This window comes from Phyllobates terribilis, unplaced genomic scaffold (genome assembly GCF_046119375.1).
Source record: "Phyllobates terribilis strain yellow unplaced genomic scaffold, ASM4611937v1 Scaffold_3__8_contigs__length_932513732, whole genome shotgun sequence".
NCBI classification, from domain to species: Eukaryota; Metazoa; Chordata; class Amphibia; order Anura; family Dendrobatidae; genus Phyllobates; species Phyllobates terribilis.
In genome coordinates this window covers 206,649,760-206,663,025 of record NW_027362763.1, presented here as the reverse complement: position 1 = coordinate 206,663,025, position 13,266 = coordinate 206,649,760, and the positions used below count along the sequence as shown (strand labels likewise).

The following is a 13,266-nucleotide window of genomic DNA, read 5'->3' as shown; positions in this document are numbered from 1 at the left end:
ACTCCAGCAGTATACTGCATATAACAATGAGAAATGTAAAATGAGAAATACTATAGTCATGAGGCTGGAGTACTACAAGTACCAGCTCATATGCTGAGTATATGAGCTGGCACTTGTACTCTGGCCTCATGGCCATAGTACTTCTCATTGTACCCCTTTATATTGCAGTATATGAGCCACATAATAATCAGCACCATATACTGTGGCGCTGTACAGTGCACATCACCACAGTATATGATGCTGATAATCATGTGCTCATATACGTGGGACTGTATTTATGAGGTTACATGGGATTGAATATATGAGGGGGTTATCCTTTTTTATTTCACTTTTTTAAAATAAATAATTTATTGAAAGGATCTCTGCCAGGCATATTTCACTCTTGAGGGCTAAAAAAGTAGCTCTTGTGGTGGTAAGAAGCTGATTTAAAACCCCCAAGAGTGAACTCCGTGAGAGTTGTATGTATGGAATAATAAATGATATTAGTACCGTTCTTCAGCAGTCATGTCCTGCTTGAATTGACTCTAGTGGCGTAGCACTTGGCAGCCGGCTCTATTCTACTTATAGAGAAAGCTGAGTGCTACGTCACTAGTGTCAATTCAAGCAGGAAATGCAGGCCGTAGTAATATAAGTTATTATCACACACATACAGCTCTCGCGAAGTTCACTCTTGGGGGGTTTAGATCAGCTTCTTGTCACCACGAGAGCTGCTTTTTAAGCCCTCAGGAATGAAATATGCCTAGCAGAGGTCCTTTAAGTGTGGCAGATAATGTAATACTCTTCTATTTTAGTGTGTGGCTGTGCACACTATCTCAGCAGTGATGGAGAAGTATTTGAGAATGGAAAAGGCAAATGCCGAACAGGACCCTGGACACAATTCTAACCCAAATGAAGGCCCTAGTATGAGAGTTCGACAAAAGAAAAAAGACAAGATGGTGAGCTCAAGGCAATACAGTGAAAGCTATCTTTCATTTGGATTTACTTCCACTGGGGATGCGACAGCACCAACACCACTGTGCTTGGTGTGTGGTGAGAAGCTTTCCAATAGCGCTATGGTGCCAAGCAAACTTAAACGCCATCTCCAAACGAAACACCCTTCCGTTCAAAATAAACCGATGGAGTATTTTGTACGCTTACGTACAAACAATGAGAAAGGGGCAACTTTTTTGAGAAAAAGCACAAAGGTAAATGAGAGAGCCCTCAAAGCTAGCTACCTTGTTACTGAACTCATAGCTAAATCAAAAAAGTCCCACACTGTGGCAGAAACATTAATACTACCAGCTTGTAAAGCTATTGTAAATGAGATGCTTGGCCCTGAAGCAGCTAAAGAGATAGCTAAAGTGCCTCTCTCTGATAACACAATTGCCAGACGGCTTGATGACTTGTCTGCGGACATTGAAACAGTTGTTTTGGAAAAGGTGCGCATCAGTAAGAAATTTGCCTTGCAACTTGATGAGTCGACGGATATCAGTGGACACTGTCAGTTGTTGGCCAATGTGCGTTTTGTGGATGGTGAAGCCATTAGAGAAAACTTCCTATTTTGCAAGGCACTGACAGAAAAATCAACAGGAGAGGCAATATTCCAAGTCACATTGGAATATCTTGATAAAAGTGGACTTACATGGGAAAACTGCACAGGTGTCTGCACTGATGGAGCCGCAGCCATGGTCGGGCGCATCAAAGGCTTTGTAAGTAGGGTTAAAGAAAGAAACCCAGATGTTCTTGCTACCCACTGTTTCTTGCACCGTGAGGCCCTCGTTGCAAAGACCTTACCAGCAGATCTAGCTCCTGTGTTGGATGATGTTGTGCGCATAGTGAACTTTGTGAAGACGCGACCTTTGAGATGTCGCTTATTTGCGTCTTTGTGTACAGAAATGGGAGCGAAACATAAAATCTTATTGCTCCACACGGAGGTCAGGTGACTGTCACGCGGCAAAGTGCTGGCCCGTGTGTATGAGTTGCGAGAGGAACTTAAAATATTTCTTACAAACGAGAGGTCCGATTATTCAAAGCTGCTTGCAAGTGATGAGTGGTGTGCAAAGCTGGCATACCTGGCTGATATATTTCAATATCTGAATGAACTAAACACACGGATGCAAGGTCGAAATGAAAACCTGCTTACAAGCACTGATAAAATGAACGGATTCCGTTTAAAGGTGCAGCTCTGGCAACAACATGTGCAGGGTGGCAACCTTCAGATGTTCCCACTCACCGAGAAACTGCATGATGACAATACTGCTGCAATGTGCGAAGCGATTGGCAGACATTTGAAAACTCTTGAGGAGAAGTTATCGTTCTATTTCTCTTCAGCCTTCACAGAATGCCTTGACTGGGTTAGGGACCCATACAGCTCATTATCCGTTGCTGGAAAGGACATGACTTTAAAGGAGCAAGAGGAACTCGTTGAACTGAAGCAAGATCGCGGTTTAAAGCTAAAGTTTGCTGATCTTCCTTTGGACAGTTTTTGGTTATCTGTTGCCAAGGAGTTCCCCATTCTGGCCAACAAAGCTATTTTGACATTGCTCCCATTTTCAACCACATATCTATGTGAGCTGGGCTTCTCAAGCTTGACTGCGATAAAAACTAAAAACAGGGAGAAACTGAGAACTGTTGAGGAAGAGCTTCGTGTGTGTCTTTCCACCATTCCTGCCAGGATATCCCTTTTGTGTTTATCGAAACAGGCCCAGGTTTCACACTGAGTGAGTAAAATAAATTTAGAATCTATATTATTAACTATATGTATAATATGACTGTTTTAGTGTCATTTTGTGCTATTTTGGTTGGTGGTGTGCCCCAGGATTTTCTAAGTATAAAAAGTGTGCCGCGGCTCAAAAAAGGTTGAAAATCACTGCTCTAAAAGGCCTTGCCAGATGAATAAGAATATGGAACCAAACCACAAACTCCATTTGCAGGCAAATATTTGGGGGAGGACCCTCATCAATGCAAAGCAGGAGAACAATTTGGCTGAGTTAGAAGCCTCTGATAGGGGACCTAAGGGATAAAATATCTACCTGTGGAAAGTGCCAAGATGGCATAAGGAGACTTATATCTCTGTCCCTGAAGCAGGTTATTTGCATATTTATATTCCCAGGGGAGTATTGCAGGGTTTATAAGTTTCTTGTGTTGACTTGGCACACTCCTCAATGAGAAACTTTACCCTTTTTAGAGGACTTTCGCCCAGCCAAATTAGTTCTGCTCTGCCTGGATAAGGGGCAAATACCCCAAAACATGTGACTACAAATAGAGTTTGTTGCTTGGCTTCTTATCCTAAGTCATTTGTAAAGGCCCTTTATAGGGTTGATACTGACTTTTTTGATTGCTACATTCAGTGGACGATACTAGAATCGAAGCAGAACTGAAGCATCAAGATTTCCTTTCACTGGATCTAAAGGTCCTAGACGAACCCCTGAAAAGCAATCCCATAGCTTTATCCCTCCTCCACCAAACTTTACATTGGTACAATACAGTTGGTCAGGTAACGTTCTCTTGACATTCGCGAAACTTAGTCTTATCCATCAGACTACCAGATAAAGAAGTGGGATTTGTCAGTCCACAAAACACGCTTCTACTGCTCCACTGTACAGTGTTGGGGTTCTTTACACCACGCCTTCTAGTGCTTGGGATCGTGCTTGGTGATGTACGGCTTTCATGTAGCTGCTTGGCATGAAGCTCCCATTGTTTCACAAATGTTAGAAAAGGCGAGCTGCATGGCTATGTGCTTGATTTATACAACTGTGGCAATGAGACTGAATGAAAAACCTGAATTCATTGATTAAGACGTGTGTTCCAATTCTTTTTTCCATATGGTATGGTAACAGGTTTTATCATTATATTTAAGTCTCTTGGTTTTATGTATTCTTTTTGACATACAGACGGAGCTATTATTTTTATAGGGTACTTGCTTTTCTTATATTTCCTCTTATATTGTATACTACTGAAGCTGATATCTTTGACCTCATGTTGATGTTTCTCCTACCATATTGTTTGTATAAAACTTATGTATTCCATGATATTTTTATACCAGCAAAAGACAATTATAGCTAAAATTAATACTGAAACTACTCCAAGTACTCCTGGCTTTTTTCAGCCATCCCTCTTTCAGGGTCGAATAATTTCTGTGTAAATATAAGAATCCTGTCGGCAGTGGGAAATTATTAATTGAAAATTTGAAGGTTCCTTCCTATTAGGCTAAAGGTTCATACGGCCCACGGATTAAGATCGTCGTGAAAAACTAGTATACTTTTTAAAGAGCCATCCATGGTATGCTCCAATGCCCGCACCTCTCTCTGAGCACATTAGAGGTATACCAAGGCTCCCTGCTATCTTTGTGCACCTCTATTTTGAGTTAAATAGTCCATTAAACTATATCTACAATTCATAAAAGTTTCACTGAATTGTATATCTAATTAAATGAGTGCTAACAGATATAATTCTAGCGTGAATCTTTAATTCTTTATACAGAAATGTGACATATATCAGATACAATTGGACCAAGTACCTTACTGATATTAATTTCCTATTGTCTGTGTGGCCTTGCATTGTAATTGACAGCACAGAATAATCTGCAGCAAAAGGCAAATTAATTTTTTGAAGATAATGACCTGCCAATTCATGGTTATGTGAAAAAAGGAACAATTGTACTAATTCAAATTATAAAAATTTAAAAAAGGCTCAAAAGAGTACCTTTCACAAATTTGAACTAGACACAGGATGCAGAGTGTAATAAAATGTTTTTTTTGTTTTTATTTTTAATTTCACCTCTCCATTGCAGAGATATTAGCAATCAAAGTATTTGGCACCTAGTGAGTTAGAGCAGGTTTCTCAGTGTGTGAGATGTAATGAATATAGCCCTGATCTCCTGGTCTAACCTCCTGCATGAGTCAGTGTAAGGAAAGAGCAGTGCAGCTGAATTTAGCTGCGTCACATTACAAACCCTTCTATCAGCTCTCCTGATTACAGACTGTATCAGTAATCCCACTTATGTCAGCTGTGCTCAAGCAACTTGTAATCACTCTGCAGTGAAATTAGGGCTGTCATTACATCTCTTTTCAGGACTACTCCTTTATGAGATTAATTGAGACTCTGCTCCGATCTCACTGAAAAAGTGATTTCAAGTTTAGCACAACAGACACTAGTATGATTACTGACATATCTCCGAACAAGCAGTGTGGGAGAGGGGCAATGCAGCAGAGGTGGCTGTGCTAGGAGAGGAGGAGAGAAGGCTTTGTAATTTGACACAGTTAAACTCTGCTGTACTGTTCTTCCCACCACAGATGTGTTTATAATCATTCAGGAGGTTAGACCAGGAGATCAGGGCTGTATCATTACATCTCTAACTGAGAGATCTGTTCTAAGTCGGTGGAGGCATGTTCTTTCTTTTCAATGTTGCTGCCTGCCTATGATGAGTCATTATTATGCATGGAGAAGTACAAGCTCCCCAGTGAAAACTGTCTGATAACACCTACTTAGACTTAAAAAAAGCTAACTCATTAGGTGCCAAATAGTTTGATTGCTAATATCTCCGCAACGGAGAGGTGAAATTACAAAAAAAAACACGTTTTATTTAGCTCTGCAGCCACCATTACATCATAAAGCGGTATTTGCCTTTAATACCTGCCCTTGATCCTTTCCACTGGTGTCCCCACACATACAAATTTACATGCTGTGGATTTCAAATCTGTAGCACCAATCAATGTATGCCACTGATTTTCTTGGGAAATCTCAACACAATGTTGGTACTTTAATACGCACTGGATTATCTGTTCGCAGTTTGACAGTGGGAAATCTGCTGCATATACGACCTGTGTGAATGTACCTTTAACAGGGAGTTAAATAGGAGGATCAGAGTGGGTTCATGAACTTTTTACTGCCATGGACCATATTTTGTGTAAGTAAATTAATCTAATAATTTTATATGACAGTAGTGTGTTTTAACATGATGATTGGCAGAAAATAAATGCTTCAAATATACAGAATGCTTTATTTTAGTTTTTACAGTACCACACGATACACAACAAACAGTAACAAAATAATTCAGTGATTAAAAATAAATCTTGTGAGAGAAACCTGAATGTATAGTGTCAGGAGTTGGTAGTGAAACTAATGTATGTTGTATCCCAATTTTCTCATGAAGCAGATGCTGAGAATACAGCTGAGGTTGAGGACATTCCACAAATACATGGGTACAACAGATCAGCCCTAGGAAGGAGTGAAAATGGTAAAGTTCAAAGCAAGGTAAATGATATGTGAAGCCCAAATAATGGGAATCCATGTGGAACAGTTCACTAGACAGTAGGTTTTAATGTATACCACGCAACAAAATGGTGAACAGAAGATTCAGCCATGCATTCATTGGTTAGTGCTTAGTGTTATTCATGACACTTTTTTAAGACTACTGTTTTTAATCCCTGTATTTTTTTGTATATTTTTTTCAAAGAAACGGTTAATAAAAGCCAAAAGCAAACCTCTGTCATCATCTCTAATTATGAAAAACTGGGTTATTATATTTAATTGGAGCTCCATTCTGCAGTAGACAGAGTAGGTCTAAGTAGGTCAGTGCTTTCTCTCATAAGGTTACATGTTTTATCTTTCTTTATTTTAAAATCATATAAAAATAAATACTGTATAACGAGGTCTTGTGTTTTCTCCATACATATTTTTTTTTAAAGAGAAAATATGAGCGAAGGTAAATGAATATTTAACATGTTATTTTGTCCCCTGATGATATGAAATTCATTTTTGATTTGTTTAAAAAAAATAATAATTTGAGTTTTCGTTTAATTTTACACAATCACTGTTTTATCATCAAAGAGTTGAAGAGATTAGAAAAAAAAATCTGTTTTATTTTTCTAGAAAAACTTGTCCATTAGTTAGTTGTCTCTGGTATTGCAGCTTATGGAAGTGGGTGTAAGCAAACATTGTTTTTCTAATCTCAAAAACTCCTTTATGAAAAAAAAAATGTTTCAAAAAACTGTTGAAAAAATGCATGGCTCTAGTAAGTGGAATTGAGATACATAGAACCAGATTTGCTGTTTTCTTAGATTATTTTTTCTTTTCCGTAGAATACTGCAGTGCCTCACCTATACACATTCTGTATTCCCACAGAATCTCACATATAACAGTATAGGTATAGTCTACAAAGCTATAGTTATGTCAATTTGAAATAATCATAATGTCTTCTAAAGAAAGGACAAAAGAAAAATGCAGATTCATTGCTAAGAAATTTCTGATTTATAGAGAATCGAACTGAAACGTCCAGGACCTATCAATCTTTAAATGGTCCTTCCTCAATTTCATATAAGATCCCTTCAATTTCAGAAGTAATGAATGAGTGTCCAATGGATACAAAACAGTCATACTATCGCAATGACTATGAAGCAATAATGTATGATTATCCTGACACTTGGTCATCAGAAAACCATTCCTATAACTGGAAGAGAAACCTTAGCCCAGTCCACGTGAACCACAAAGCCAGAAAAGAAAAATAGTAAAAAGAGAATGATGTTGTTGGGTAACACAAACAAATTACATATTTTCCATGGATCTTTTAACACTGTGATCTCTTCCTTTTTCTGCTTTCTCCTGGTTCATGTACTCCAAGACTTTCATAAGCATGTCCTCATCTATATACTGCTTATTTTGTGTGTCATCAGTTTCCCTTGGTAGAGTTAGCCTTCGATTACTGTTGGCTGCAGTCTCTAAATCCTGATAACCTCGCATGTTCAGATACCCCCTTAAAGCCTTTTCATACTGCTTTTCAAGCTCCTGAATGTCACCTGGTGAGTAAAGCGTAGGGATTTTTTTATTTTGATTGTTGCCCAGAAGTTCTGGATATTTGGCCAGCATCCTAACTACATAGTCAGCCAAGTCTTCTTCCTTCTCCGATCTGGGATCGTATTCAATTTGTCTTTTTTCTAAGTCATTTGGCCAGATAACTTTGTGTCCTTTAGGTTTGCTAAACATGGAGTAAGGTCTTGATGAACCACTGTTTTGGTTAAATCGATTAAGGTATGGATACTTTTGGCTTGGCAACTTATCTGCTCCCATGAGGTTCATCATATCTTCTAATGTTAGATCTTCTGGACCATTAGGCAGCACAGCAGTTGTGGGCTGCTTTATAAATCCTTGCTTACTTTTATACACATCCGTTTTGTCAGTCATAGTTTCTGAAACCTCATCCAGATCTTCAGGTACTTCAACCTCTTTTTCAGATTCCAACCTACCTGGAAACTTCCTGCTATCTTCATCTTGTAGCATGTCAATAAGATCCTCAGGAGGGATTTGTAAGTTTCTAGATAGATCAATCAGTTGGTAAATAGCTTCAGGGTCTAGATTTTTTCCTGAGAACTTTAGTGATCTCTTATCTATATTCTGTTTACCCTTTTCCTGTCTGTTTAGCCACATCTTTAAATACGAGTTCATGAACTTTGGCAGGTTTTCCGATTCTTGTTCTTTATTTTCTTTCTCAGGCTCCTCATCCTGTAAACCCAACAATCCAGAACGTTTCATCTCCTCTTCCATGTCATCTGTCTTCTCTACCTCCTCTTTACTTTCTTTTAATTCTTCTTCTGTTTGGCTCTCAACTTTCTCTTCAATTGGGTTCCAGTCTTCACCTCCTGCTACATCTTCATAGGCAATGTTGTTGGCTTTATACATGTCATCCTCATCATCCTTGTAAAGTTTTTGGTCTTCATCTAATCTTTCTCTTTTATGGTTCACCTGGCCTTGAAGTTTCCCTAGTTCCTGGAAGACAGACTGTAATGTAGCTAAATTTTGTGGAGTATACTGACCTTCAACAATTTCATTGGTCCTTTTCAATGGGTTGTCCCGAGAGTAGTCATCATATAACCTTGAAGATAATTTATTAGCTTTTGGTCTTCTCTCAGACCACTTACTTGAGTCATAATCTTCAATAAGCTCAGGAGGTAAGCTTTTGTCCAAGTTGCTGTATGATTTGCCTTTGTCTTGTGGAGCCATCTTTGCCTCCTTTTCAGCTTGCATCAAGGCTTCCAACATCGCTTTCATCCACTCAGACTCGTCATCATTGAGAAGAGGTTTGGCACTGTCTGGTGAAAGGGCATGCACATCCTTCTGCTCAGAGAGAAATGGTGCCCCTTGGTAGGAGGTATAGTCAGGGAGGCTTTCGGTTCTGCTTCCTTGCTTCCTGAGATTTTCAATGTACTCCAGTGCCTTTAACATATCTGGGCTTGGCAGCCTTTGTAAACTCTTCATTCTGTACTCTGGATCTGATTGTGGCACTTGGTAGTATGGAAATGGTGCAGCATCAGCAAAGGACATAAGGATGATTAAAAAGCACAGGGATAAGCATCTTGCAAGATAGTAGCTCCTTGGAGATGCCATGTTGGTCAAATAGTCCTACAAAACAAATTGAGATGAATATGCAGCAAGGAATGAATGCGATTACAACGATTACAGAACATCAACTATAGCATTATCCTGACTCCATCATGTCATTAGATGCACTTTAATATCATTAGAAATGCAAAACACAAATGATAGAAGGAGCAATACTTCAATAAAGTGCTGTACTGACGACTGCTTCCAAACATCTCATGTAATGAATCTTTGTCAGTGACTGATCTCTGACTGTGAAATCACAATCTACTTATATAAACACGCTTAATGTATTTGTATTTATAGACGGCTGGTTGCCCAAAATAACTTTTACCTTGGCTTTAGGTTTATGTGTTAAAGCAGCACAAATAAATGTAATGCCGAGACAAGTTTAATCTTGGCTTTCCTCCACTAAGGCTTTTCAATCTTGATTTACTAATAAAAGCCAATACCACCCACACGCTCTGCGATCATTAATACCACATTCAACAACAATGATGTATCCAAGATAATGATACATCGCCTACCCCACCTTCCTCTACTGCTACCTAATCTAGTTTTATGTCTAATTGTTACAAATTAGACCAAAGCCTGAATTTCGAGTAAAATCTGACCCATAATAATGTACTAGTAATATTGAATAGGCATCCCTAGGTACCCTATGGCATTATAACTGTGGTACATCTATGAATGCCATCCAATGTAGTGTGGGACTCTCCTATTCTTTTGCTCATTATTTATATAAATAGTAAAATCTGCTTTCACATATATAGCCGTAACATAGGGAATTTATTACATGTACAGTACAGACCAAAAGTTTGGACACACCTTCTCATTTAAAGATTTTTCTGAATTTTCATGACTTTGAAAATTGTACATTCACACTGAAGGCATCAAAACTATGAATTAACACATGTGGAATTATATACTTAACAAAAAAGTGTGAAACAACTGAAAATATGTCTTATATTCTAGGTTCTTCAAAGTAGCCACCTTTTGCTTTGATGACTGCTTTGCACACTCTTAGCATTCTCTTGATGAGCTTCAAGAGGTAGTCACCGGAAATGGTTTTCACTTCACAGGTGTGCCCTGTCAGGTTTAATAAGTGGGATTTCTTGCCTTATAAATGGTGTTGGGACCATCAGTTGTGTTGTGCAGAAGTCAGGTGGATACACAGCTGATAGTCCTACTGAATAGACTGTTAGAATGTGTATTGTGGCAAGAAAAAAGCAGCTAAGTAAAGAAAAATGAGTGGCCATCATTACTTTAAGAAATGAAGGTCAGTCAGTCCGAAAAATTGGGTATGTGTCCCCAAGTGCAGTTGCAAAAACCATCAAGCGCTACAAAGAAACTGGCTCACATGAGGACTGCCCCAGGAAAGGAAGACCAAGAGTCACCTCTGCTTCTGAGGATAAGTTTATCCGAGTCACCAGCCTCAGAAATCGCAGATTAACAGCAGCTCAGATTAGAGACCAGGTCAATGCCACACAGAGTTCTAGCAGCAGACACATCTCTACAACAACTGTTAAGAGGAGACTTTGTGCAGCAGGCCTTCATGGTAAAATAGCTGCTAGGAAACCACTGCTAAGGACAGGCAACAAGCAGAAGAGACTTGTTTTGGCTAGAGAACACAACGAATGGACATTAGACCAGTGGAAATCTGTGCTTTGGTCTGATGAGTCCAAATTTGAGTTCTTTGGTTCCAACCACCGTGTCTTTGTGCGACGCAGAAAAGGTGAACGGATGGACTCTACATGCCTGGTTCCCACCATGAAGCATGGAGGAGGAGGTGTGATGGTGTGGGGGTGCTTTGCTGGTGACACTGTTGGGGATTTATTCAAAATTGAAAGCATACTGAACCAGCATGCCTACCACAGCATCTTGCAGCGGCATGCTATTCCATCCAGTTTGTGTTTAGTTGGACCATCATTTATTTTTCAACAGGACAATGACCCCAAACACAGCTCCAGGCTGTGTAAGGGCTATTTGACCAAGAGGGAGAGTGATGGGGTGCTACGCCAGATGACCTGGCCTCCACAGTCACCAGACCTGAACCCAATCGAGATGGTTTGGGGTGAGCTGGACCGCAGAGTGAAGGTAAAAGGGCCAACAAGTGCTAAGCATCTCTGGGAACTCCTTCAAGATTGTTGGAAGACCATTTCCGGTGACTACCTCTTGAAGCTCATCAAGAGAATGCCAAGAGTGTGCAAAGCAGTCATCAAAGCAAAAGGTGGCTACTTTGAAGAACCTAGAATATAAGACATATTTTCAGTTGTTGCACACTTTTTTGTTAAGTATATAATTCCACATGTGTTAATTCATAGTTTTGATTCCTTCAGTGTGAATGTACAATTTTCATAGTCATGAAAATACAGAAAAATCTTTAAATGAGAAGGTGTGTCCAAACTTTTGGTCTGTACTGTACATGGAAGTGACACCTCATTTATCATAAACTCACAAATGTGATAGTAATATAGTGGGAAGGAAATGGTCTGTCCTAAGAAATACAAAGTAATATATTGGATGAAACAGATGCTGTGTATTACTAACGTGAGGTACAATTAGATACGCAGGCGTTACTGAATTATGGATGACGAATGATTGCCATTGATAATGTGCGGTACGCAGTCAGCTGCGCTTTATAACAATACACGCACATATCGGCTATATTTACTGCTGACGTCATCTGTGGTGTAATCTGAAATCTCATTACATTCTCCTCCAGGATAGATGCAGTTAAATGCTAATCAGATTGGATGAAGAAGCTACAGCTTTATCTATGTCACTTGGGCGATCCTACATGGACAGCTACAGGGCGGAAGATACTGCAAAAAAATGAGGCGGCAAAGTGCATCCCCACTCTTCAATCCTCAATACTAAAACTTCTCTTCTTTATTAAGAAGTCATTAACCTTGAGAAGCAGACTGACGCGTTTCTGGCGTACAAAGCGCGCTTAGTCATAGTCTGCATAGGGCTCCATTTACAGATTTAGGACATGAATGTAAAATCATTTCACAATTTCCTCATACTCTGTAGTTTGGGTTCACACGTTACTACAGTGATTGTAATGGGCATGGTCTGCATCATTTCACTATACAGACAGAAGTGATCCATAGCAGTAAGGTAACACATCCCAGTCTCCAGCATCTCCCATTGTCTACATCCACAATAACTTGTACAGCATAGCAACAAGCAATGCGCTGCCACCTCCCACACCGGCCATACCATAACTAAGTTAGGGAGAAGACGGATAAGGACAACAGCAATGTCTACAACTCATTTCCAAAATTCAGATATACAGAGATGACCCCTAGACGAGCCATTAGCATATACTAAGCATGCCATCATACCTAATCCTAATAAAAGTACAGAACTTGCCTCCTAAGCCCCAGGGGTCTGCACCCAGTGCCACAGCCTTGCCAGCCCCCCAGCAGCTGCCTACCTGTGTGCTTCAGGCAGAGGGCTGCTCTCAGATCATCGCTCCCTCCCAGGATGGAGATATGTGTTTCAGCACCAGAACAGCTCCCAGTGCTTAATAGGGCACATCACGTGATCCTTATGACGTCACTCAGTGTGCACAGAGCACAGGGGAGTGAGAAGCAAGCAGAGTTAACTCTTCCCTTCCCCTCTGCCTGCATGGGACTGACATGATCTCCAAATCACAGAATAGATAAGGTTGGACTGCAGCCACAGTGAGCTAATGACACAGATATCTGGCTGAATCATGAGTCTAGACTGCAGTACACCAAATATTAGTATTTATATCGACATCATAATATGTAAGGGTGTAGTTTACAGATCTGATTAACCCTTAATGGGGGCACCACTGCTTGTTTGTTTTTCAGGCACAGATCCAGCAATAAGAGATTTTAGATGGTTTATTGTAGCCATAGGCGCCTGTGTTGATTAATG

General features: G+C 39.7%; 1 protein-coding gene across 2 annotated transcripts; it reads right to left on the bottom strand.

The window, feature by feature from the left end:
- Nucleotides 1–5,966: 5,966 nt before the first annotated feature.
- Nucleotides 5,967–12,946, bottom strand: SCG2 (secretogranin II). Of its 2 annotated transcripts, none has more exons than XM_073674597.1 (2): nt 12,797–12,946; nt 5,967–9,375 (listed from the first exon to the last, which is right to left on the bottom strand). In XM_073674597.1, the coding sequence occupies exon 2, from the start codon at nt 9,358–9,360 to the stop codon at nt 7,525–7,527; it is 1,836 nt and encodes a 611-aa protein (XP_073530698.1). In that variant the 5' UTR covers nt 9,361–9,375; nt 12,797–12,946; the 3' UTR covers nt 5,967–7,524. The 2 variants fall into 2 exon arrangements, with proteins under 2 accessions (XP_073530698.1, XP_073530699.1); XM_073674598.1 differs by lacking the exon at nt 12,797–12,946 and adding an exon at nt 12,733–12,754.
- Between the last annotated feature and the right edge of the window lie 320 nt (nt 12,947–13,266).

Coding starts and splice junctions, on each gene's coding strand:
- SCG2 (XM_073674597.1), bottom strand. CDS start 9,360: ATGGCATCTCCAAGGAGCTACTATCTTGCAAGATGCTTATCCCTGTGC.